This window comes from Rhincodon typus, chromosome 24 (assembly GCF_021869965.1).
Source record: "Rhincodon typus isolate 14 chromosome 24, sRhiTyp1.1, whole genome shotgun sequence".
Classification (NCBI taxonomy): Eukaryota; Metazoa; Chordata; class Chondrichthyes; order Orectolobiformes; family Rhincodontidae; genus Rhincodon; species Rhincodon typus.
The window spans coordinates 11,575,186-11,602,939 of record NC_063355.1 but is presented as its reverse complement, the minus strand read 5'-3'; the positions used below and the strand labels follow the sequence as shown (position 1 = coordinate 11,602,939).

General features: G+C 42.9%; 1 protein-coding gene and 4 non-coding genes across 6 annotated transcripts in view; 1 reads left to right on the top strand and 4 right to left on the bottom strand.

Moving 5' to 3' along the window:
• Window positions 1–3,044: 3,044 nt before the first annotated feature.
• Window positions 3,045–3,149, bottom strand: LOC125486025. Its single transcript, XR_007264717.1, has one exon. It is a non-coding gene; the product is annotated as a U6 spliceosomal RNA (small nuclear RNA).
• An 89-nt stretch (window positions 3,150–3,238) lies between these two features.
• On the bottom strand, window positions 3,239–3,345 carry LOC125486018. Its single transcript, XR_007264711.1, has one exon. It is a non-coding gene; the product is annotated as a U6 spliceosomal RNA (small nuclear RNA).
• A 2,952-nt stretch (window positions 3,346–6,297) lies between these two features.
• On the top strand, window positions 6,298–6,404 carry LOC125486021. The gene has a single exon (XR_007264714.1). It is a non-coding gene; the product is annotated as a U6 spliceosomal RNA (small nuclear RNA).
• Window positions 6,405–7,758: 1,354 nt separating this feature from the next.
• Window positions 7,759–7,865, bottom strand: LOC125486020. The gene has a single exon (XR_007264713.1). It is a non-coding gene; the product is annotated as a U6 spliceosomal RNA (small nuclear RNA).
• Window positions 7,866–10,826: 2,961 nt separating this feature from the next.
• Window positions 10,827–27,754, bottom strand: part of LOC109922176 (synergin gamma-like) — a 28,221-nt gene continuing 11,293 nt past the window's right edge. For both annotated transcript variants that reach the window (XM_048611380.1, XM_048611381.1), the window contains 3 exons: window positions 26,045–26,205; window positions 21,307–21,408; window positions 10,827–12,316 (listed from right to left, as the gene is read on the bottom strand). In XM_048611380.1, the coding sequence (XP_048467337.1) occupies window positions 12,101–12,316; window positions 21,307–21,408; window positions 26,045–26,205 (479 nt within the window). In that variant the 3' untranslated portion in view covers window positions 10,827–12,100. The remainder of the gene's footprint in view (window positions 12,317–21,306; window positions 21,409–26,044; window positions 26,206–27,754) is intronic.

The following is a 27,754-nucleotide window of genomic DNA, read 5'->3' as shown; positions in this document are numbered from 1 at the left end:
TGTCTTTGGTGGTGGGGTCGGATTGCAGATGGCGGAAGTGTCGGAGGATGATGCGTTGGATCCAGAGGTTGGTGGGGTGGTACATGAGGACGAGGGGGATTCTTTTTTGGTTCTTATTGCGTGGACGGGGTGTGAGGGATGAGTTGCGGGAAATGTGGGAGACATGGTTGAGGGCGTTCTCGACCACTGAGGGGGGGAAGTTACGGTCCTTGAAACTCACCCACTCCAACCTCTCCCCTGCAGAACGTGCAGCCCTCCACTCCCTCCGCTCCAATCCCAACCTCACCATAAAACCCACGGACAAGGGAGGCGCTGTTGTAGTATGGCGCACTGACCTCTACATCGCCGAGGCCAGACGCCAACTCTCCGACACCTCCTCCTACCGCCCCCTTGATCATGACCCCACCCCCGAGCACCAAACCATCATCTCCCAAACCATCCACAACCTCATCACCTCAGGTGACCTCCCACCCACGGCCTCCAACCTCACCGTTCCCCAACCCCGCACCACCCGCTTCTATCTCCTTCCCAAAATCCACAAACCTGAATGCCCTGGTCGACCCATTGTCTCCGCCTGCTCCTGCCCCACCGAACTGATCCCCAACTATCTGGACTCCATTTTCTCCCCCTTGGTCCAGGAACTCCCTACCTATGTCCATGACACCACCCACGCCCTGCACCTCCTCCAGAACTTCCAACCTCATCTTTACCATGGACGTCCAGTCCCTCTACACCTGCATTCCCCATACAGATGGCCTAAAGGCCCTCCGCTTCTTCCTGTCCAGCAGGCCCGACCAGTCCCCCTCCACTGACACCCTCATCTGCTTAGCCGAACTTGTCCTCACCCTCAACAACTTCTCTTTCAATTCCTCCCACTTCCTACAGACAAAGAGGGTGGCCATGGGTACCTGCATGGGCCCAAGCTACGCCTGCCTCTTTGTAGGTTACGTGGAACAATCCCTCTTCCATACCTACACTGGCCGTAAACCCCACCTCTTCCTCCGTTACATTGCTGACTGTATCGGCGCCGCCTCGTGCTCCCACGAGGAGCTCGAACAGTTCATCCACTTCACCAACACCTTCCACCCCAACCTTAAGTTTACCTGGACCATCTCTAATACCTCTCTCTCCTTCCTGGACCTCTCTGTCTCCATCTCAGGCAACTACCCAGAAACCGTTATTCATTTCAAGCCCACCGACTCCCACAGCTACCTAGAATACTCCTCCTCCCACCCACCTTCCTGCAAAAATGCCATCCCCTATTCCCAATTCCTTTGCCTCCGCCGCATCTGCTCCGAGGATGAGGCATTCCACTCCCGTACATCTCAGTTCTCCTCGTTTTTCAAGGACCGTAACTTCCCCCCCTCAGTGGTCGAGAACGCCCTCAACCGTGTCTCCCACATTTCCCGCAACTCATCCCTCACACCCTGTCCACGCAATAAGAACCAAAAAAGAATCCCCCTCATCCTCACATACCACCCCACCAACCTCCGGATCCAATGCATCATCCTCCGACACTTCCGCCATCTGCAATCCGACCCCACCACCAAAGACATCTTTCCCTCCCCACCCTTATCTGCTTTCCAGAGGGACCACTCTCTCCGTGACTCCCTTGTCTGCTCCACACTCCCCTCCAGCCCCACCACATCCAGCACTTTTCCCTGCAACCGCAGGAAGTGCTACACCTGCCCCCATACCTCCTCCCTCACCCCCATCCCAGGCCCCAAGAAGACTTTCCACATCAAGCAGATGTTCACCTGCACATCTGCCAATGTGGTATACTGCATCCGCTGTACCCGTTGTGGCCTCCTCTACATTGGGGAAACCAAGCGGAGGCTCGGGGACCGCTTTGCAGAGCACCTACGCTCGGTTCGCAATAAACAACTGCACATCCCAGTCGCGAACCATTTCAACTCCCCCTCCCATTCCTCAGATGACATGTCCATCCTGGGCCTCCTGCAGTGCCACAACAATGCCACCCGAAGGTTGCAGGAACAGCAACTCATATTCCGCTTGGCAACCCTGCAGCCCAATGGTACCAATGTGGATTTCACAAGCTTCAAAATCTCCCCTCCCCCTACCGCATCCCAAAACCAGTCCAGCTCGTCCCCGCCTCCCTAACCTGTTCTTCCTCCCACCTATCCCCTCCTCCCACCTCAAGCCACACCCCCATCTCCTACCTACTAACCTCATCCCGCCCCCTTGACCTGTCCGTCCTCCCTGGACTGACCTATCCCCTCCCTAACTCCCCACCTACACTCACCTTTACTGGCTCCATCCCCACCTCTTCGACCTGTTTGTTTCCTCTTCACCTATCCTCTCCTCTATCCATCTTCTATCTGCCTCCCACTCTCTCCCTATTTATTTCAGAACCCCCTTCCCCGCCCCCTTTTCTGATGAAGGGTCTAGGCCCGAAACGTCAGCTTTTCTGCTCCTATGATGCTACTTGGCCTGCTGTGTTCATCCAGCTCTGCACCTTGTTGTCTCGGATTCTCCAGCATCTGCAGTTCCTACTATCTCAGATATATTTGAAACCACTGTTTCCAGCAAAAGTTAGTGTGCAGAGTTGGTCCACAACCTTAGTGTCCAGCTGCTTCTCTCTTCCACCAGGTTCCTGAAGACTTGGCTTGTCTTTCCTGAGTATTATAAGTAGTTGGGGATATCCTACAGGATTTGCAGTTTCTGCATATTTTGTTAATTGCATATTGACAAGTATTATGTGATTAATATTTTTAAAAACTTAAAAGAGAGTAAAGCCCAAACTTGTGGGATCCTGTGGAGTGAAAAGGAGATTAAAGTGAATGAAAACCCAAAGACCTGCAGATGCTGTGAATCAGAAACAAAAACAGAAATTGCTGGAAAAGGTCAGCAGGCCTGGAAGTAGCTGTGGAGAGAAATCAGAGTTAACGTTTCGGGTCCAGTGACCCTTCCTCAGAACAGCGTTCAGTGATCACTGAACATTGAACAGTGAATGAACACCTGAGTTTGATGTCCGGGTCCATACAGACACTTTGCAGTGGGTGAAATGTAAGGTGGTGAAATTGTAAAATATGGAATGCTCCATGAATTTTCACATCATTCGTGCGCATGGAGCCAAACTAATCTTCTCTGTATCATTCCAATTTTAGTATTTAGTGAATGAAGTCGAGGACAAGCTGAATCAAGATGTAACCTGGGTTTGGTGGGTGGGGTCCACGCAGACACCTTGTAACAGGTGAAATGATACATGGTGAATGTGTAAAATATGGAACGCTTCACGAATTTGCGTGTCATCCTTGCGCAGGGGCCATGCTAATCTTCTCTGTATCGTTCCAATTTTAGTATATGTGCTGCCGAAGCGAGCACGTTTTAGTTTTTGACCCGGATTACTTTATGAATCTTGAAAGATCCAACCAAATCTATATCATGGTGAATGTTCCTTTTAATTCATTTTTGTAACCATTTGGAACATGCTATGTGGTTACCGAGACATTAGAAATCTATGCTTTTATTATGTAGAATTTCCCGAAGTATACAGGTAGCGTAATCTAATTTACTGCGCTGGATTCGGGTAAATCAATGTAAATAAAGTTAAAGCATGTTTCCATTGGCCGGACCTGTTGGTTTTTCTGAGTAGGTGTGTTCTGTCGCCAAACGAAGCCAGTGGGCGGGGTTTGTTGCGAAGGCGGGCGTGGCCTGTTGTCATGGCATGAATGGAGGGCGGTGCCTGTTACCAACGCGGGTGTGACGGGTGTGGCGTGTTGCCATGGCGACGGGTGTGGGCGTGGTTGTGGACCAGTGGGCGGGTCCTATTGCACTGCTGTGTGAAGCGGGGGTGAGCAGGCGGGTGGTGTTTCTCAGAGACAGTAAGAAGCTGGTGATGCTGGAGTGAGAGATAACGCAGTGTGGAGCTGGAGGAACACAGCAGGCCAGGCAGCATCAGAGGGTCCCGACCCGAAACGTCAACTTTTCTACTCCTGTGGTACTGCCTGGCCTCCTGTGTTCCTCCAGCTCCACACTGTTTTAGCTCTGGTTTCTCTATGCCAGGTTAGGGAGTGAGTCACAGAATTTTTACAGCAGGGGAAGAGATCCTTCAATCCATCGCATCCATGCTGGCTGTCAAGTATCTATCCACTCTAATTCCACTTTCCACCACTTTACCCATAGCTGTACACGCTATCGTGTTTCACTGTTTATCTAAATAAGTCTTAAATATATTGAGATTTCCTCCCTCTATCAGATTTACAGGCAGTGAATTCCAGATACCCACTGCCTTCTGAATGAGAAAGAAACATATTTAATTCACTTTTTTTCTCCTGTTCACCTTCAGACTGAACCCCCGGTTCTTTCCCTCATCATGAAGCCCAACTTTCTCACTGTCAATCCTGTCTTTGCTCTCCCTGTCTATTCACTGCCTGGCGACATGTGCCTTATGCATTGCCCGATGACTCGTCTCCTTTAAACATCTCTTATTTGAGTTGTACCCAGCATTTTCAGGCAATATGGCCCACTCACACCTCCAGCGCTAGGCTTCTTGAGTCAAACACGTCGACTCCTTGTGGCCACTCTTACCATATCAGTGGCATTCTACAGTTAGTACCACACTCTGCCGAGATACAACTATTATAAGCACGTGAGAGCCGACAGCCAACTGTGTTGCTTTGCTGGTGGACAACATCACTGAGATAGCCATTTCAAAATCTGCCTTGAAATCCATATATCTCCTTGTTAGTATCTTCCATTGGATGGCTTCATTTTGGACACCACAAACCAAATAATCCCACAAGGCAGAAATAGTAAGAACTGCCAATGCTGGAGTCAGAGATAACACAGTGAGGAGCTGGAGGAACACAGCAGGCAGAAGGGTCCCAACCGGAAACGTCAGCTTTCCTGCTCCTCTGATATTGCCTGGCCTGCTGTGTTGCTCCAGCTCCACACTGTGTAGTCCCACAAGGCATCTTGGAACTTCTTTAAGTTGATCACAAGTTGGGGTTGATGGAATCTCCTTCATGCTGTAGCTGTTTGTAAAACAGAAACATTCCACAACCATTGGCAGTTTGAATGGAAAATAACCTCCTAACACTTTGCATAGCCCTTGAAATGTCTTCTCCGTGGATTTCTCTGGTGGTACCAGACTCCTTAGAATTGTAAAAATCTTGCTCCCATTGGAACTGAAGTAAACTGGTGCAATGATGTCCTCAGCCACTTTGTTTGCCTTTAAGAACAAATTCAAGCATTCCGTATATAAGGTCCAATTTTTTGACACTTCATCAGACAGTCCCATCGCGACAAATTGTCCTGCTATTTTGTATTCCCATTTCAGGGAATATTTCCTGCCACTTGAGCCTAGTGGCTGTTCTCAGTCCGAGTCCCCTCCCCATCAGCCACTCCCTCACCAACTACTAATGTACCATCCGTCTCTCCCATCGCCCACAGCCCAAGTCCCCTGGCGACAATTCCCTGTGACTCCGTTCGCACTTAAGTGCAAACTCTCTTCTTCAGCTGTCGGCCTGAGTCCCTTCACGACCACCGTTTCTGGCTCGCTACCTGGTGACTACCCTCTTTCCTGGTGTCAACTGCAGCCCAGATCCTGCGAAAGTCTCCCTCCACATTACCTCCTCAATCCCATGCCAACATTTCTGAAATCTGGACTCCGTCTCCTCACATCAAAAACAAAACGTCATTTGCAACCAGTAGTATGTCTGATCCCACACTTGTTGCCAGTTGTTAAGTTGTTAAAACTGGGAATTACACACAAGGGAGCAGCATGGGCAAAATGGATCGAAGGATCTCTTCCCCTGCTGTAAAAACTCAATGACTCACTCCCTAACCTGGCATAGAGAAACAAGAGCTGCCTGCACACCACCCGCCCCCCCCCCCCCCCCCCCCCCCCCCACAGCTTGACACAGCAGAGCAATTGGCCCTGCCCACTGGGCAACAACAAAGCCCACCACTGTCGCCATGGCAACATACTATGCCCACCTCAGGCTGTGGCAACAGGCACAGCCCACCAATCATGGCATGACAATAGGCCACGCCTGCCCTCACAACAAACCCCGCCCACATTAAACGTCGGACAGATCGAGCCAATGAAAAGATGCTTTAAATATTTGCATTCACTAAACCTAATGCAACGTGATAATATGCTATTACATATGTTGTAAGTTTCAATACCCATACATGATTAAAGCTCAGATGTCTGATATATCAATCATTATATTGTCTATTCCATATGATGAAAGAAAAAAAATCTGACCACAACATAGAAGTGTGTGGGATTATGTAGATTTATAAGACACTCAGCTCAAAGTTTCAGCTGTGCTCGCTTCGGCAGCACATATACTAAAATTGGAACGATACAGAGAAGATTAGCATGGCCCCTGCGCAAGGATGACACGCAAATTCGTGAAGCGTTCCATATTTTGCACATTGCCCACATTACATTTCACTTCTAAAACATTACATTTCACCCTCTGCAAAGTGTCCAACCTCCCTTTCACTCACCAGGATCCCACAATCCTTGAGATTTACGCTCTTCAGCAAAATATTTAAGTTGTTTAATGAGTTAGTGATAAAATAGTTATTGAAAGAAAAGCCACATCTTCAGGTACAGTACATGCTGGAAGAGAGAAAGCAGCTGGACCCCAAGGTTGTGGACCAACTCGGCAGCACCGACTTCTGCCGTTTCAAATATATTTACTCCAGATGTTAAAAGGGTGAAAGAAATGCAGTGAAAGGGGGACTGGACAGTCCTAATAAACTGGTGGAGGGTGTGAATTTAGGAATAGAGATAGAAGTTGCGTTTTAGGAGAGGCATTTAATCCAAAGTGAGTGATATAAGAACAGCAGCTTCACTTCCTGGGAAGGAGCGATGAGAGATTCTCTATTACAGGTCGTGGACTGCAGTGACTCTGAGAACTCAGCCAAATGTTAGAGACTGACTTTGTGAATTGGAGCTGTAAGGGGATAAGGTCACCTTAAGGTCCCTTAGAGAGGCAGCACACTAACTACATACATAACACAGAGGATCTTAACAAAGGTCACATTTTGGATTTAACAACAGACCATCGATTACTTCAGAGTCCTTCCTCCAGCAATATAGCCATACCTCATCCCCCACAACTCCAGTTCACAAAGTCAGTGTCCAGCATTTGGCTGAGTTCACAGACACAGTGCACCCCTCAACCTGTAACAGATAAACTTTAATCTCCCCTTTCCCGAAAGTGAAGTTCTGTTCTCATATCATTCACTTTGGATAAAACTCTATTCCTCAGTTCACACCGTCCACCAGTTTATTAGAACTGTCCAGTCCCCCTTTCACCTCATCTCTTTCACCCTTTTACACCTGAAGTAAATATACTTAAAACGGCAAAAGTCAGTGCTGCCGAGTTGGTCCACAACCTTGGCGTCCAGCTGCTTCTCTCTTCCACCATGCATTGTACCTGTAGATGTGGCTTATCTTTGCTGAGTGTTATCAGCAGTGGGGTTTTCCTTCAGGATTTGCGGCTTCTGTAGTATTTTGTTATTTTCAATAACTATTTATTATCTTTTTAAACAGCAAATATTTTGCTGGAGTAAATTCCAAGGGCTATGGGATCCTGTTGAGTGAAAGGGAGGTTGGACACTTTGCAGAGGGTGAAATGTAATGTTTTAGAAGTGAAATGTAATGTGGGCAATGTGCAAAATATGGAATAACAAGGTGTAGAGCTGGATGAACACAGCAGGCCAAGCAGCATCAGAGGAGCAGGAAGGCTAGACCTTCCTTCAGAAAAAAAAATGCAAAATATGGAACGCTTCACGAATTTGCGTGTCATCCTTGCGCAGGGGCCATGCTAATCTTCTCTGTATCGTTCCAATTTTAGTATATGTGCTGCCGAAGCGAGCACGACTAATGTTTAGAGCTGAGTGCCTTATAAATCTACATAAGCCCGTACACTTCTATATTGTGGTGAGATTTTATTTTCCTCATATGGAATAGACAACATAATGATTGATAAATCAGACATCTGAGCTTTAATTATGTATGGGTTATTGAAACTTACAACGTATGTAATAGCATATTATCACATTGCATTAGGTTTAGTGAATGCAAATATTTAAAGCATCTTTTCATTGGCTCGATCTGTCCGACGTTTGGAGTGGGCGGGGTTTGTTGCCTTGTCGGGCATAATCTATTGCTGTGGCTGAATAATCATGGTCAAAAATCACACAGCATCATGTAATAGTCCAATAGGTTTATTTGAAAGCTTATGGAGCCTTGCTCCTTCTTCTGGTGTTAGTGAGAGAGGTGGCTTTGGACACAGAATTTATAAGTAAAAGATCAAAGAGTCATAGAACTGATGTGGATGTATTGAACAAACCTAAGATGGCTGTTAAATGTTGAGTCAGTTAGAAAGGAGATGCGAGTTTCGATTGATTAATATGCAAATCCCAGAGTTTCTTACCAGTTATTGGCCCAAGATAACTAAAGATTTTATCTGTATACCAGAGGTGAAATCTCAGGTCAGACAATGCATTTTAGGTGTGAGGCCTTGTTTAGAATCTGTGTTTTAACCTGGAGTCAGACCGGTTTTATTTCCAAAGTAGGAATTTGTAAAATGCCACCTTGATTGACTGTCTTCAAATTGTGTGCTTTTTGAACAAAATAGAATGTATCTGTGCTTACAAATCTGCAAATGCAAATTCACCCCATAGATTTATATGTATGTGTGCATGCGTGTGTGTGTGGGAGAGAGAGAGAGTGTGTGTTTGTGTGTGTATGTGTTTATGTGAGAGGGAGAGAAAGAGTGTATGTATGTGTTTGAGAGGGAGAGAGAGAAAGAGAGGGAGTGTGTGTGTGAGGGAGAGAGAGAATGTGTCTCTGCGTGTGTGACAGACACTCCCAGTGGAAGAACAGTTCAGCAGGCAAGGACACTCAGCCTTGGATCTTCGGGTAAACGTCCTCCAAGGCGGACTTCAGGATACACAACAGCGCAGAGTCATCGAGCAGAGGCTGATAGCCAAGTTCATTACTCATGAGGTTGGCCTCAACCAGGATCATGGGTTCATGCCACACTAAAGGTGACCCCACCACACTGTACACACTCTCACCCGCACTTTCATTCTCTCTCTGCCTCTCTCATTCACATACTCTCTCTCCCTTACACACGCACACATGCACATGCACACACACACACATACTCACAGACACAGACATACACACACTCTTTCTCTCTCTCCCTTTCTCATACACACACACTCTCTCTCTCTGACACACACATGCATGCGTGCACACACAAACACTCACACACACAGATATACACACATGCTCTTTCTCACTCAGACATACACTCAGTTTCTCTCTCTCCCTTTCTCACACACATTCTCTCTCTCTCCCTGGCATATACACGCACACACACGCGCACGCACACATACATACACACGCACACATACGTACAAATCTATTGGATGAATCTGCATTTGCAGATTTGTAATTGCAGATACATTCTATTTTGTTCAAAAAGCACACAATTTGTAGATAGTTAGTCAACGTGTCATTTTATAAATTCTTGCTTTGGAAATAAAACCAGTCTGACTCCAAGTTAAAACACAGATAGTTCTAAATAAGGCCTCACACTTAAAATGCATTGTCTGACCTGAGATGTCACCTCTGGTATACTGATAAAACCTTCAGTTATCTCAGGACAGTGACTTGAAAGAAATTCTGGGATTTGTACATTAATCAATTGAAACCTGTATCTCCTTTCTAACTGATTAAAGATTTAATAGCCATCTTAGGTTTGTTCAGTATATTCGCATCAGTTCTATGACCCTTTGATCTTTTACTTATAAGTTCTGTGTCTGATGCCACCTCTTTCACTAACACCTGAAGAAGGAGTGAGGCTCTAAAAGCTTGTGATTTCAAATAAACCCATTGGACTATAGCCTGGTGTTGTGTGATTTCTGACCTTGTCCACCCCAGTCCAATACCGGCACCTCCTTATCGTGAATACATGGGGTACAACGTGTTGCTATGGCGGCAAAGACATGCAGGCTTTGTTGTCATGGTGAGAAAGTTGGGTGTGGTCTGTTGTCATGACTGGCTGGTGGGTGTGGTCTGTTACCCTGGCTGCCCATTGGGTGTGGCTTGATGACAAGGCTGCCCAGTAGGTGGGGCTTATCGCTGCTTTCTGTGAAGGCAGACCAAGCAGACATCTTCGTTTCTTTCTCTATCAAGTTAGGGAGTGAGTTATTGAGCATTTATAGCAGGGAAAGTGATCCTTCGACCCATCATTCCATGCTGGTCATCAAATACCTATCCACTCTAACTACATTTTCTAGCAACTTATCCATAGCCCTGTGTGCTGTGGTGTTTCAGTGTTTATCTAAATTGTTCTTCAATATTTTGAGATTTCCTCCCTTTACCAGATTTACAGGCAGTGAGTTCCAGACACTCATTGCCTTCTGAATGAAAGAAATGAATTTAATCCTTTTTAAACCTCCTGTGCACCTCTAGACTGAGCCCCCATCGTTGTTTTCCCCATTACTAAGCCAAAGTTTCTCCCTATCCTGACTTTGCCACTCAAAACTTTGCACACCTTCATCAGTTCCCACTGTAAGGAAAACAGTCCCAGCCTGTCTAATCTCTCGTCATGGCTGAATCCAATATTGGGGCCACTATAGTTCCCACAGTTCATGTGAAGAAGGAGTCTGAGGACAAGACTGCCTTTCCCAAAGACATACCCATTGAATCCCTACAGTGTAGATAGAAGCCATTTGGCCCATTGAGTCTACACCAACCCTCCGAAGAGAATCCCACCCGGACCTATCCTTGTAATCCCACATTTCCCATGGCTAATCCACCTAGCCTACAGCTCACTGGACACTATGGGGTAATTTTAGCATGGCCAATCCACCAAACCTACACATCTTTGGACTTGAACATCGTTATGCTCTGGCTTCCTCCTGTTAGCCCTAGTCAATTATGTATCCTGCACCCGCTTAAAAGCTTTAGCGTTCCCTCTATATGCTGTCTAGATTTAAATATACATACTAGCTCAAATCCAAATAGTATTTTATAAAGGTTTAGCATAACTCTCTAGCTTCTGTGCTCCAGTCCTCAGAAACCAATTATTTCCTGTATTTCTTGAAGGACCAAATGGCCTCCTTCTGTCCAACATGATATTTATGTTGCTTTCCCACATTATCAGCAATTTTTGAACATTTTCCTACATTCATCCCCATGGCTCTGTACCTGCACTTGTATCAAATTGTACCTTTCATTTGTCCCGGCAGAATGCACTGTTGCTTGTTTATTTTTGATGTGATGAATTTCATTTGCCATAAGCCTGCCTGTTTTCTCAGTCTTTCTCCTCCTGATGTCTCTGAATAATCCTCTCACTGTTACTATAGATTAGTTTCATTATTGTCAGTGAACTTTGAAACTATGTCCTGCATATCCAATGCAGGTAATTACGACTTGTCAAAAAGAGCTGTGGTCCTAATATTGATCCCTGGGCAACACCCCTGTATACTTCCTTCAGACTGAAAAAACACTATTCATCATTGCTCTCTATTCATTATACTATCCACACAGACAACATCTCTGGGCTTGAGTTTTGGTACTTCAGCAGATGCCTTTCATTCGTCCACATACATAAGATCAACTGCATTAAACTTATCCACCTTTGTGGATAAGTGCTCCAATTACTTGATAAAATTAGTCAAACATAGAACATAGAACATTACAGCGCAGTACAGGCCCTTCGGCCCTCGATATTGCGCCGACCTGTGAAACCAATCTGAAGCCCATCTAACCTAAACTATTCCATTATCATCCATATGTTTATCCAATGACCCTTTAAATGCCCTTAAAGTTGACGAGTCTACTACTTTTGCAGGCAGGGCATTCCATGCCCTTACTACTCTCTGAGTAAAGAAATTACATGATAGTGTATTTTTTTTTTCATAGAAAAGTTAACATTTTACAGACAAGAAAAGCCTCTTGAACGATCACTTGTCATACAGTTAATATCTATAAGCCACATTAACATAACTCTTGGCGCATAACGCAGGGCAACTTTGACAAAACCATTCACTCCGAAACAAATGCACTGACTCTGAGAATGAATACAATTTACAGTCATTGAGTTATAGGAACAGTAAAGTCTTTAGGATTAGTGTCCAAGCAGTTTTGTCCAAGAATTGAGAGCTCTTCCAAATTCAAGTCCTCAGAATTTTCCTCCATAGCAATCAGACCAGGTAAGTTTGAGTCCACACAGTTTAGCCAAAAATTTGCACAACTTGCATGGTAATGGCATCCATTATGAAGAATTGAATGTTCTGTATCATTGAAGTCCTGTAAAAATGACAGAGTGAAGTAAGACTGAGAAACTTTTCTCTTAAGTTGACTTTAAAAGTAAATCCATAACTTCTTTAAGAACCAAGATAATCAAACTATTTTTTGAAGATTTTCAATCATAACTTGAGACCCTCTCAGGATTTCTTTATTTACGTAAAACAAGATTTAATATTCCTAAATTTAAGGAAATATTTATGGCATAGCCAGGAAATTATTACATTCATTAACCCAAAGTTGATGGGAGACAGGTTCATCATAAAAGAAAGAACAAAGCCTTTTGCACAATATATTCGGAGCTGAAAATCCACATCTATGGGAAAGGCTATAATGTAGGCTTCTCATGAAACTTGTCAATCTTGCCTCAAGCTTCAATAAATGATTGATAAATAAATATTCCAGAATTCATAAAACTTAAAATGTTGACAGAATTGTAAAAGAGCAGGAATAGCCCTGGTGGTAAAGGATAATACAAGTACCACAGTGAGAAAGGATCTTGGCTAATAACATTAGGAGTGGGGTCCTGCACAGATGGAGATTATGAATAACAAAAGGTCAGAAAATGTTGCAGAGAGTAGTTACAGCACTGTACAAAGCATTAGTTACAACATAATTGAAGCTTGTAATAAGGAGGTAATGTAACAATCGTAGGGAACTTAAATCTTCACATGGACTGGACACGTAAAATTGGCAAAAACAGTTTGGAAGATAAGTTGTAGAATACTCTCAGAGCAGTTTCCTGGAATAACAGTATTGTGCAATTAGGCAAGATTAACTAGTAATTTCATAATATAAGATCTACAGGGAAATAGTGATCATATTGTAAATCTACAATAGTGAGTAGAGTGGGGTTTATTTTTGATTAAATGTTTGATTGAGATCTGTCTCTTGGTTAAACTTTAAAATATAAAAATATAAACATAGATACTAAGTAAAAACCAAAGGAACTGCAGATGCTGTAAATCAGGTACAAAAACAAAGTTGCTGGAAAAGCTCAGCGGATCTGGCAGCATCTGTGAAGGAAAAAACAGAGTTAACGTTTCGGGTGCGGTGACCCTTCCTCAGAACGTAGTAGCCTGGAGCAGAGTTTTTAGATCAGTGAGACTGTTCTATTGTTAGGATGCAAGGATGGCCTTTAGTAGAGTGATGTGCTCTTCCTGTTGGATGCTGGACATTAGGGAGAGTTTCAATTTTCCTGATGATTATGTCTGCAGGAAGTGTGTTTGGGTGCAAATCTTATCTGATTGCACGGATCAGTTGGAGCGGCAGTTAGAGGCAATGAGGAATTTACAGCAGCTAGGGAGTGTGGTAGATGGCAGTTGCGGGGTGGGGAAAAAAACTGCAGATACAGTCAGGCAGATGGGTGAGCTCCAAGAAAAGTAGGAGAGGTAGGCAGGTAGTGCAGGTAGTGCAGGAGTCTCCTGTGGCTAAACCCATCTCAAACAAGTATGCTGTTTTGGAAAATGTAGGGGGTAATGGACTCTCAGGGGGATGTAGCACTGACAGCCAAGGTTCTGGTACTGAGACTGGCTCTAATGTAACAAGGGGTACATCAGGGTCCAAGCAATCGATTGTGATAGGGGACTCTCCAGTCAGAGGCACAGACAGTCTATTCTGCAGCTGACTGTGAGACATCAGAATGGTGTGTGTTACTTCCCTGGAGCCAGGATCAAAGATATCTCACAGAGGATGCAGAATATTCTCGAGAAAGGGAGAGTGAGCAGCAGGAGGTCTTTGTACACATTGGAATTAATGGCATAGGACGAGAAAACAACAAGATTCTGAAGACAGAATAAGGGAAATTAGGCAGGTATTTAAAAAGTATGTCCTCGAGGGAGTAATATCTAGCAAGTGAGGGTAGGAATAGGAGGACAGAGCAGATGAATGTGAAGCTGAGGAGGTGGTGTAGAGGAGCCGGATTCACATTTTTGGATCATTGGAATCTCTCTGGGGTAGACATTGACCTGTAGAAGAAGGACAGATTGCACCTGAATTGGAAAGGAATTAATATACTGGTGGGGAGATTTGCTAGAGCTGCTCGGGAGGATTTAAACTAGCAAGGGGGGAGGTGGGACCCATGGAGATAATGAGGAAAGAGAACAGTCTGAGGCTGGTGCTGTTGGGAAAAGGAGTAAGTAATAATAGACAGGACAGGCAGGAATAAAGCAGAGAATGAGATCAGATTGATAAAGTAAACTGCATTTATTTCAATGCAAGAGGCCTAACAAGTAAGGCAGATGAGCTCAGGGCATGGTTGGGAACATGGGACTGGGATATCATAGCAACTACAGAGACGTGGCTCAGAGGTGGACTGGCAGCTTAATGTTCCAGGGTATAGATGCCACAGGAAGGATCGAAAGGAGTTGGGGAGTTGGGGGGGTGGGGGTAAGTGGCGTTTTTGATTAGGGATAACATTATGGCTGTGCTTAGGAAAGGTATTCCTGGGACTACGTCCAGGAACGTTATTTGGATGAAACTGAGAAATAAGAAAGGGATAATCACCTTATTGGGATTGTACTACAGATCCACCCCAATAGTCAGTGGCAAATTGAGAAACAAATTTGTAAGATCTCATTTGTCTGTGAGGATAATAAGGTGGTAATGTTAGGGGATTTGAACTTTCCAAATGTAGACTGGGACTACCATAGTGTTAAAGGCTTGGATGGAGAGGAATTTATTAAGCGTGAACAAGTGGCTCAGCGGTTAGCACTGCTGCCTCACAGCACCAGGGACCTGGGTTTGATTCCACCCTCAGGTGACTGTCTGTGTGGAGTTTGTACATTCTCCCCGTGTCTGCGTGGGTTTCCTCCAGGTGCTCCGGTTTCCTCCCACAGTCCAAAAAATGTGCAGGCTAGGTGGATTGGCCATGCTAAATTGTCCATGGTGTTCAGGCATGTTTAAGTTAGGTGGGTTATAGGGGAATGGGTCTGGGTGGGATGCTGAGGTCAGTGTGGACTTGATGGGCTGAATGGTCTGTTTCCAGACTGTTATGATTCTATGAAGAACATTTTCTGATTTAGTAGTGGATGTACCTACTAGAGAAGGTGCATAACCTGACCTACTCTTGGGGAATAAAGCAGGACAGGTGACTGAGGTGTCAATGGGGGAGCACTTTGGGGCCAGTGACCATAATTCTATTAGTTTAAAAATAGTGATGGAAAACGATAGACCAGATCTAAAAGTTAAAGATCTAAATTGGAGGAAGGCCAATTTTGACGGTATTAGGCAAGAACTTTCAAAAGTTGTTTGGGGGCGGATATTCGCAGGTAAAGGGATGGCTTGGGAGTGGAAAGCCTTCAAAAAGGAGATAATGAGAATCCAGAGACAGTATGTTCCTGATAGGGTGAAAGGAAAAGCTGGTGGGTTTAGGGAATGCTGGATGACTGGAGAAATTGAGGTTTTGGTCAAGAATAAGGAGGAAGCATATGTCAGGTTTAGACAGCGGGGATCCCTAGAGTGAATCCCTAGAAGAGTATAAAGGCAGTAGAATATACTTAAGAGGGAAATCAGGAGATCAAAAAGGGGACATGAGATAGTTTTAGCAAATAGAGTTAAGGAGAATCCAAAGGGATTCTATAATTAAGGCCTAAAGGGTAACTATGGAGAGAATAGGGACACTTAAAGATCAGCAAGGCCACCTATGTGTGGAACCGCAGGAGATGGGGGAGATACTAAATGAGTATTTTGCATCAGTGTTTACTGTGGAGAAGATTATGGAAGCTAGAGAATGTGGGAAAATAAATAGCAACATCTTGAAAAATGTCCATACTACAGAGGTGGTGATGCTGGACATCTTAAAATGCATAAAGGTGAATAAATCCCCAGGATCTGATCAAATGTATTCTAGAACTTTGTGGGAAGCTAGGGAAGTGATTGCTAGGACCCTCGCTGAGATATTTGTATTATTGTTAGCCAAATGTGAGATGCTGAAGACTGGAGGTTGACTAACATGGTGCCACTATTTAAGAAAGGTGGTAAGGAAAAGCCAGGGAATATAGTTGGGCAACTATATTTGGTTATGACGGGCAAGTTGTCGGAGGGAATCCTGAAGGACAAGATTTACATATATTTGGAAAGGCAAGGACTGACTAGGGATAGTCAACTTGGCTTTGTGCATGGGAAATAGTGTCTCACTAAGTTAATTGAGCTTTTTTGAAGAAATAACGAAGAGGATTGATTGATTTTTTCAGACTGGAGGCCTGTGACCAGCAATGTGTTACAAGGATCGGTGGTGAGTCCCCAACAACCGATCAACAATTTTACTGAATTCAAATTCTACCATCTGCTGTGGCAGGATTTGAACCTAGGTCCCCAGAACATTATCTGACTCTTTGGATTAATAGTCCAGTGATACCACCACTAGACCATCGCCTCTCCTAATTTATATAAATCATTTGGATGTGAATTTAGGGAGGTATGGTTTGTAAGTTTGCAGATGACACCAAAATTGGAGAGGTAGTAGACAGCAAAGAAGGTTATCTCAGAGTACAACAGGATCTTGATCAGATGGGCCAATGGGCCGAGGAGTGGCAGATGGAGTTTAATTTAGATAAATGTGAGGCACTGTATTTTGGAAAGGCAAATCAGGGCAGGACTTATATACTGAATGTAAGTCCTGGGGAGTGTTGCTAAACAAAGAGACCTTGGGGTGCAGGTTCATAGTTTCTTGAAAGTACAGTTGCAGGTAGATAGGATAGTGAGGAAGGCGTTTAGTATGTTTCCTTTATTGGTCAGTGCATTAAATATAGGAGTTGGGAGGTCATGTTGTGGCTGTACAGGACATTGGTTAGGCCACTTTTGGAATACTGCATTCAATTCTGGTCTCCCTGCTATTGGAAGGATGTTGTGAAACTTGGAAGGATTCAGAAAAGATTTAACAAGGATGTAGCCAGGTTTGGAGGGTTTGAGCTATAGGGAGAAGTTGAAATGGCTGTGTCTGTTTTCCCTGGAGCATTGAAGGCTAAGGAGTGACCTTATAGAAGTTTATAAAATCATGAGGGGCATTGATAGGGTGAATAGCCAAGGTCTTTTCCCTGGGGTAGCAGAGTCCAAAACTAGAGGGCGTTGGTTTAAGATGAGAGGGGAAAGATTTAAAAGGGACCCAAGGGGCAGCTTTTACATGCAGAAAATGGTTCGTGTATGGAATGAGCTGCCAGAGGAAGTGGTGAAGGTGGGTACAATTACAACATTTAAAAGGATGGGTATTTGAATAGGAAGGGTTTAGAGGAATATGGGCCAAATGCTGGCAAATGGGACTAGATTAATTTAGGATATCTGGTTAGCATGGATGAGTTGGACTGAAGGGTCTGCTTCCATGCTGTACAACTGTGTGGTTCTACATACATTTCATATTAAATCTACAATATCTATGAACAAGATTTACAGGTTTAATGTCTTTCCCAAACAAGAATCTTAAATTTAAAGCCAATTACGTTGGTATAAGGAGAAAGCTGGCTAAAGTTGACCAGCTAAATAAACTAAAAGATATGGTGGTAAATAAACAGTGAGAAATATTTGAACAAACAGTTAAAAATGTTCAACAAAAATACATTCTGTTTAAAGAAAGACTCAGTGAGAAAGATCCATCTGTGATCCCATAAGATTACTTAGCATTGGAGTAAAAGGAGAGGCTTGCAACATTTCAGATAACTGTACCAAGTGTAAATACCACATTTTTTATTCTTCTTTATTTTGGATTGTGGACCAAAATGCGAAACAGATATTGTTGTAAACCAAGGATTGTGAAAGAAGTTGCTGCGCTTTTAAAAACAAGTTACTGGAATTCATTACGAGTTGATTTTGAACTTGATTTGTTCAAACAAATGTTTGAGACCGAACTACATAGTGGGAGTGTCCAGCACATGTAGATGATTTGTTTTTTTTATTAATTTGGACCAGTTGCAGAGGCCAGGAGTCATCAACATGGCAACAATTCTCCGAGTGGCTCCTGGGCAGGTGGGCAGTTAGTGTGTGAACAAAACAGGGACAGAAGGTCTTCACACTGCACGAACACCATCTCTCTTTTTCCCCTCTCTCTGCAGTGAAGTAACCAAAAACTAGAAGGTAGTTCACTATTCTCTTCCACCTTTTGTTGTAAGGTGTTGCTTCTAACCAGTGGGTGACACGGTGGCTCAGTATTTGGTACTGCTGCCTTACTGCATCAGGAACCAAGGTTCGATTCCAACCTCCAGCCACTGTCTGTGTGGAGTTTGCACATTCTCCCTGTGTCTGTGTGGGTTTCCTCCGGATGCTCCGGCTTCCTCCCACAGTCCAAAGATGTGCAGGTTTGGTGGATTGGCTGTGCTAAGTTGCTGATCGTACCCATGGGAAATACAGGGGTAGGGGTGTGTCTGGGTGGGATGCTCTTCGGAGGGTCAGTGTGGACCGAATGGCCTGTAGGGATTCAATGATTAATCAGTGACTAAAAGATTGAATAATTTGTGTGCCAATCACCCCATGTCCTGAGCTAGGACAAGAGGGCATAGCCTCAAGATTAGAGGAAGCAGATTTAGGACTGAATTGAGAAGGAATTTCTTCACCCAGAGGGTTGTTAATCTATGGAATTCCTTGCCCAGTGAAGTAGTTGATGCTACTTCAGTAAACGTTTTTAAAGAAAAGGTAGATTTTTTTTTTGAACAATAAAGGAATTAAGGGTTACGGTGAGAACGCGGGTAAGTGGATTTGTGTCCACGAAAAGATCAGCCATGATCTTATTGAATGGCAGAGCAGGCTCGAAGGGCCAGACGGCCTACTCCTGCTCCTAGTTCTTACGTTCTTATGTTCAAAGAACTGAAAATTCAAAATCAGGAGGATTCTGAATACACAGAAGGGACATCTCATTGAAGCCTGTGGACTTGGTGTTACTGAATTGTGTTTCTCCAATACTTTCTCCTCCTTTGTGGGTGCCCATCTGCATGTGTGTGTATAGGGGTTTAAGAAGGGGTTAGAGTTTCAGCTAGTTACATGTTGATAATTCATAGTTTTGTTTGCTCCTGGTTAAAGCTGGTTTGTTTATAATAAATAGTAGAGCATGTCAAGTACAAAAACCGGGACAGATTTTTCTGTTAATTTGAGTCCATCAAGCAGGTATCAACTGGGTCTTTGAATAATATGTTTAAATCATTAATTTTTGATGAAACAACCCCAAAAGATGTGGAGCTTGAGTATCAGAGCACTTGCATAAAGTGGATAGCGACATAGGCCCGAGAATTGGTAATATTTTAGAAACCAACAAACGGCTATCGAAGCATTTCAGAACATGTGTAATATGAAAATGGACCAGTCAGATCTTTTAGAAATATGTAAAAAAGATCAGCTAAAGTAAACATTGGTCCCTCAGAAGCAGAGACAAGAGAAATTATCATGGGGAATGAGGAAATGGCAGAGATGTTGAACAAATATTTTGTCTGTCTTCACAAATAGAGTTACATAGCAGGAAAAGAACACTCTAATAAGAGTGAAGGAATATAGATCATTAATATCAGCAGAGACAAAGGATTGGAGAAATGAAGTTCTAAATGCTAATCACTACCAAGGGTCTAATGACCTATATCCTAACTTTCTGAAGATGTTCCTGCAGAGATAGTGATTCTAAATTTATAAATTCCTTAGATTCCAGAACAGTTCCAGACAATTACAAGTTACAAGATGTAATACCACGATTCAAGAAAATATGGTGAGAAAATGTGGAACCACTGGTCAAATAGCATGACATCAGTCATCAGACAAAAGTTGGCGTCTATTGTTAAGGAGGTCTTAACAAGGCACTTAAAATCAAGGCAATCAGACAAAATCAACATGGTTTTATAAAGGGAAATCACATTTCACAAATTGTTATTATTTTGGAATGCCAAGACTTGGGTGAATCAAGGAGGACAAGTAGATGTAGTATACTTGAATTTTAAAAGACATTCGACAAATGTGCCACACCTGAAGATTAATATGCATGCAAGGGGCTCATGAAATTGAAGTTAATATATTGACATGGATAGAGGATTTGCTACTAGACAAGGAGCAGAGAGTCGGCATTTTCAAGTTGGCAGGCCAGGCTATAAATATGATTAGCACCGTGGCCTCTAAGTTACAATCTGTAATAATGATTCATATGATAAGAAACAGTAATGCATTTAGGTTTGCTGTTAGAACAAAGGTGGGAATGTAAACCATGAGGATACAGAGGCTGCAAAATGAAATAGATTAAGCAAACAGGTAACAGGAAATAACTGGGGCATAATGCAGCAAAATGAGAAATTATTCACTTTTGTAAGAGCATAAAAACTGAATATTTTTAAAATGGCATTAAACTCGTAAGTCTTTAGTGATACTTACATGTACTCATGTAAGCAACATAAAGTCCAGCTTTAGGAAGGCAAATAGCATATTGGCCTTTATTGCAAGAGGATTTGAGTACAGGAATAAGGAAGTCTTATTTTAATTGTATAGAGCTTTGATAAGACCATCCTGATATGCAGTTTTGATCTCTGCATCGAAGGAAGGATGAAATTGCATAGTGATGAAAGTTCCTTAGATTGGTCCCTGGATGAGCAGGGGCCTATACACTTTGGAGTTTAGAAGAATGTGAAGTGACCTTGTCTGAAACATAGAAGTTTCTGTAGGGGCTTCCCAGGGTGGGCACTGAGGTTGTCGATCCAAGCTGGGGAATCTAGAACGTGAGGACACAGTGTCAGGATCAGGTCTAGTCACACGGGATTAAATTGTGGAGAACTTCCTTCACTCAAGATTGTGAAGTGTTGTGTCTGTGCACCTCACAAGGTTGTGGTTGCTCCCTCAAACGATAAATTCAAGACAGAATGATGGAATTTGATCTCTCAGGACATGGAGGCATATGGAGAGCGGGCAGGAAAGTGGGGTTGCAGAGAAGATTAGCCATGATTATAGTTAGCGACCGAGCAGGCTCAAGGGGCTAAGTGACCTATTTCTATTCATATTCTTTGTGTTCCTAAAATGTATGTTAAAAATAATATACTTACATTAGGCTCATTCAGTGTTCTGAGCAGACATACTCCACAGGTTTCACTCTGTGCATTTTCTGAAGCTGTTATAGCTGAACAGTCCAGTGCAGATTCAGTAGGCTGCAGAATATCAAAATAAAAAAAAATCTTCCTGTAAGCTCGAGAAACATTGCATGCACACGTTTCAACCAAAGAAGGATACGTTTTGGCTGGAGATTGGAGACAGAGATGGGGCGTAATTCAGTGTGCTAAAACATGAAACAAACTGAACCAACGTGTTGGTCATCAGATACTCTTTCCATAAACGAGTCCCTCTTCAATAAAAACTCTTTCAACGGCATTCTACAAAGTGCCACTGGGTGGCAGGCTTAACAAACTGCTTGAAAATGTGACAGATGCAGACAGGGCTGTGTTCCAGATTGGTCATGAAGGGGTGCATCTTTTGGCTTGTTCACTTTCGACTTAAATAAAATACTGTTGACCTAACCTTGTGAAGGGCGCATATGTCATGGCCACGTATGCTTTAGTGTCAGGAAGAATCATGATTAGCCCCAATCTATATCCATTCTCACAAAATGCTTGCACTTTAAGTGGACAAACATTTGCATACAAAAATCTGGGTATTTATTTACATTAGAACTGATTTCTTTTGACCGGATCACTATTTATTGCATGACACCACCAGTCAGATTCTTGATACGAAAGCTGGGCTTGCTTCTCTTTGTCGGGTTTTTCAGGGGTTGTCCTGCAAATGTTTGATAGGGACAAGCAAGTCTTGAGCAGGTTTGCTCTTCAAACTATTTGTTAACCCAAAAGATGGACAACATATTTTGGGCATTGAACTACAGACGGGGCAACATATCTGGGTCAGTAATGTCCTCTAGGGAAGAAAGCCTTCACCATATCTAACTACATGTGACTCCAGACCCACAACTCTGTTACTCTCAAGGGGAAGTAATGATGGACAAGATGACACCCTTATCTGATGAGCGCATTGAAATTGCTGGATCAGCAGGGACTTAGTGAGAGCTGATTTTTTAATTTGCTGATTGCCTCCTGTAGCAAATCTCAACAACTTTGACTCTGTATTTAGCCTTGCAGTGGTGTTACACATCTTCACCCCCTTACCATGCACAGTTTGCTACTTAAGAGATAAAAGTTCCTGTGTTCCAAAAAAATGATACCAATCTGTTGAGTCATCCTGTGACGCACAGAATATAATTTTCACTTTCTTTTCTGGAGTCCTTGCATGCGCATTCAATCGGACAAGACAGCTCAAGTAGAAACAAAAGCTGGTCCCATAATTCAGGCACTGCCCAAGGTTGAAAACTGTAGGCGGGTAAATGGGATAAATCAGGCAATGGTGTTCCAACCTTGGGTACTAAAGGCCTATTGATTAAAAAGACGCAAGCAAGGCTAATATGTCATCTAAATATTATGTCTTCAGGAACTGAAGTAACCAAAAATATTGCGTCGCTAGTTTCAGGAAGGTCAGAGAATAATTTTAAAAGGACTCTGTATCGAGTCTATTGTGAAGAGTAGAAGCTTTATAGTCCATTCATGGTATTGACATTTTTTCTGCATGTAAGGCAACTTGTAGCAAACAGGACAAGGTTATCTCACAATTCAGTTTCCATTTTGAGTCAGAGTCAGACAGCACAGAAACAGACCCATTGCTCCTATTTGTCTGCACTGACCAGATATCCCAATCTGATCTAGTCCCACTTGCCTGCATTTGGCCCATATCCCTCTAAACCCTCCTATTCATATACCCATCCAGATGCCTTTTAAATATTGTAACCTGTGGCAGCTCATTCCATATACACACCACCTTCTGTAAAAAAAAAGTTACTCCTCAGGTCCTTTAAAAAATCATTCCCCTCTCACCTTAAACCTATGCCCTCTAGTTTTGGACTCCCCCACCCTAGGAAAAAGGCCTTGGCTTTTCACTCTGTCCATGCCCCTCATGATTTTATAAACCTCAAAAAAAAGTTACCACTCTGATGCTCCAGGGAGAAAAAGCCTCAGCCTATTCTGTCTCTCCCTAAACTCAAACCCTCCAGCCCTGGCAACAACCTTCAAAATCTTTTCAGCACTCTTTCAAGTTTAACAAAATCTTTCCAATAGAAGGGTAACCTAAATGTATGTAGTATTCTAAAAATGGCCTCACCAATGTCCTTTAGAGCTGCAACATGATGTTCCAACTCCTACATTCAATGTTCTGATCAGTGACTGAGTTTTTTTCAAGAGGTGACAAAGAAGATTGAAGGCAGACCAGTAAACTTTGTCTATATGGACTCCAGCAAGGCATTCGACAAGGTTCTACATAGCAGACTGGTTAGTAAGGTTAGATCACATGCAATGCAGGGGGACCTAGACAATTGGATACAAAATTGGCTTGAAGATGGGAGACAGAGAGTGGCGGTAAAGGGTTACTTTTCAGACTAGACATCTGTGACCAGCGGTGTGCCACAAGGATGGGTGCTGGGTCCACTGCTTTTCATCATTTATATAAATTATTTGGAAGTGAATACAGGAGGAATGGTTAGTAAGTCTGCAGAAGACACCAAAATAGGAGGTGTAGTGGATAATGAAGACTATCTCAGAGTACAACTGGACCTTGATCATATGGGCCAATGGGCTGAGGAGTGGCAGCTGGGCCCTTTGTTCGGCAACACTCCTCAGGGCCCTATCATTAACAGTACAAGTCCTGCCCTAGTTTGTTTTACCAAAATGCAACGCCTCACTTCAAACTCCAGCTGCCACTCCTCAGCTCTCCTTAACAAAGGCAGCAATGTGAGTGGTACAACTGACTGTATTTTTATGGTTGATGGTTTCCTCCCTATCCTAAGAGTGTTGAGGCAAACAGAGCTGGATCAATTCAGCCTTAGAGATCAAAATTGGGAGCATTAATGATCTAAGTGGTTCAGTGATTCGCTGATTTAATCAAGGGCTTTTCAATATTTCCACATAAATAAGGACTGCAGCACCATGAGACAGAGCTCCCACTCTTCCTCAGCAGCTGATAACCCCAAAACAAACACAGAAAACACTGGAGAAACTCAGCAGGACCTGGCAGCATCTACGTAGAGTGAAACAGAGTTAAAGACTAGAGTCCAGCGTGACGCTACTGAAGACCATTCATCAAACCAAATGCACTCTTTGCTCTTTCAAAAATATCCAGGTAAAAAACAAAAAAAAAGAGAAAATATACACTGCTGATTTAGCCTCTGGAGAATCTTGAAGTTGCTTCCTTTGTTCTTTTATTTTCTTATATACATTACTATATTTAAAGCTGTTGCTGGATAAACTATTGTGCTATAAAGAATACATTATCCTGCCTCCAACATCTTGTGTCACGATTAAGACATACCCAAGATTAATTCGAGAATGCAAGAGTTCTTTGCACCAAGGCTAGTCTGACTCATAGCAACACAACTTCTACCACTAGTATGGCAAGGAGGCAGTTGAGGTAGACAATCAACTATGATTTAAGTGAACGGTGGAGCAGACTCAATGAGCTGAATGGCCTACACAAGTTCCTGCATTCCAATGTCATGATGTGACTTCCTTGGCCACTGGGGGAGGTGATAGCATATCGGTGATTTCACTGGACCAGTGATCCAGAGTAAAAACAGAAATTGCTGGAGAAACTCAGCAGGTGCGGCAGCATCTGTGGAGAGAAAGCGGAGTCAACATGAAAGCAGAATTAGACTTTATAGTCCGCTGACCCTCTATGGAATGTTCTGAAGAAGGGTCACCGGACCCAAACCTTTAACTCTGCTTTCACTCCACAGATGATGCAACATCTGCGAGTTTCTCCAGATTTACAGTATCCACTTTTCTTTGTTGTATTTTACTGGTAATCCAGAGCCTCAAGCTAACACTCAGGGACGCGGGCTTGAATCCCATCATGGCAGATTTGGATTCATTAAAAATCTGGAATAAAAAACAAACCTAAATGTCAACTATCATAAAAAAACCCATATAGTAAGGAATCTGCAATTCTTACATGGTCTGGCCTATGTGTGACTCTAGATCAGAAATGTTGCTGACTCTTTAGGTCCACTGAAATGGCCTAACAAGTCTTCAGATCAAGGGAACCAAGGATGGGCCATAAATTTCTGACCCAGCCAGTGATGCCCACATCAAACAAGTATGTCATTTTTTAAAAAAAATTATCAGTATGGGACGTGAACCTGGAGTTTTTGGTTCAAAAGCAGGGACACTATCCTTCCAAGACCATACTGATAAAAGTCGAAACACCAATAAATTCAACCAATGTGGGCCTGACACAGGCAGCAGTACAAACAACAATTTATGGTGCTGGAGGTAAATAATGACCTTGGAAAATGAAAACTTTGTTGTTTCATCAACAATCAGCTTCCATTTGCAACATGATATTCATCTGTGGAATGATGCACAATCAAACAAAACAAAAAACATGCATTTTTTTCTATTTTAGAAATTTTGTTTTCCAACACAGGTTTTAAATTTTCAGCTTAATTTACTCCTCTTGCTGAAATTGGACACCTGCATTTTAAAAGCCTGTTCATTCTGAAATGTGGAGGATTCACGATTAAATATCGGGCTATGTGCAAACTCAAAATTACCAAAGATTTAAGAAATGTTTTTGAATGAGACCATCTGCTTATCAAGGTCTTTGACAAGCTAAATGGAGTAAATAAAAAGCAAAGTAGTGTCATATGAACACTCAAAGCATCTTTTAGTAATTTCTAGCCTTAAATGGACTTACCATCATTCGTAACACGGAAGGGTTAAATGAGATGAAAGCCTGCACATTGTTCCAGATTATCTCAATGTCCCTCAGACTCTTTTGCAGTGTTTCAGTACTAATACTTAGAGACTTCATTCCACCTTGCACTCTCTTCGCCACTCGGTACACCTCAGCAACACCTGGGAATTGCAATAAAAAAAGCACAGAAAGTATGATCATGCTCTGGTTGGGCAAACATCTCTTGATATTCCGTGGATCCGTCTATGAAAAATACTAACTATTCTTTTCCATGATCTATCAAGTCACTGTCATGCATATTTGTCTTGAGACATCCAAGTTTCATTAGCATTTGAGGAAAATTACACTAACTGCCCTGGGCATCTACAGAAAGCCAAGCTGTTCAATTCAAATAATCAATATATGCTGATGTGAACCTGGATTTTCCTGTAGGGCTGGATAACGCAATTTGCATACTTCTGCATCTTCACAAACAATTGTGTGACTTTACCCATGTTAGACTTCACCTCATTGGCACATTTGTGTAATTAATAAGGCTCAAGTTATCAAAGCGTGCTGTACATAGCTTTCCATCACCAAAACCTTCATCTGAATGTATCACTTAGATTTTGTCAAGAAATCTCAGCTGGCATTTAAGAATCAAACTCAGCCGCAAGGAGCAAAAAGAAAACACATTACACAACCAGGTTCTGGTTTGGGACATATTTTATATTTGGGCTCCAGATAGCAGTAAACAGAAGCCAAAGCTGGAGTACTGATTGGTTAGAAGGACGGTCAGAGCAAGAAATGTGGAAAAAAATACAAGTTAAGGTTAGGAAGCTGTGAGTATTCTTCATGAATTAGAAATATTTGGGAAGAAATTTTAGGTGTAATAATAACAGGTAGACAGACAGACTGAATATTGCAAAGGTTGCCTTCATTAAGGGTGTAAAAATAGTATGCATGCCTAGAGTCTTTGCTCTCACTAGGGGATAGCATGTTGTCAAGAAAACATGCAGCGGGGAACTCTTCGAAAGGAGAAAGTTGGTAGTACAGCACTTGCTACAAAGTTATGACTTGCATGGGGCCCAGGTTCAAATCCCACCATGGTGGATTTTGAATTTGATAACAAAAATCTAGAGTTAAGAAAAATGTCTCTTTAGTTTGCATTCCAAGTTAATGATTGTTCATTTTGCCAATAACGTTACAGCCTGACAAGTATTCTCCTTCTCTGGGGTTTAGTATGGAGTTCAAATTCCAACACCCAGGATTTTTGTTTTATCATAGAAGGAGGAAATACAATTTTCCTGTCATCCTCACAATGGGAACCCTGACCTTGGAGGATGTTCAACTACAATTTACACCCCAAGGTCTTCCTGACCTTTGAAGGTTTATTCACGTACAATCCCATATCTCTCTCTTCCTGCACACCAATTAGAACTGTACCTTTGACACTGTCTCTCCGTTTTCTTCCTAACAAAAATGGATCACTTCACACTTCTCTGCAGCCACTTCTCTGCACATTTCAGCATTGTTTACACTCTTTGCAAGTCTAGACAATCCTCCTCACAGCTAACAATATCCAAGTTTTGTATCATCTGCAAGTTTAAGCTAAGTTCTACATCATTATTATAGACCAGGAAGAGCAGAGGGTCCTAACATTGGCCCCTAGGAAATTCCACAATAAGCCTTCCACCAGTTCAACAAACAAATGTTCACCACTTTTCCGGT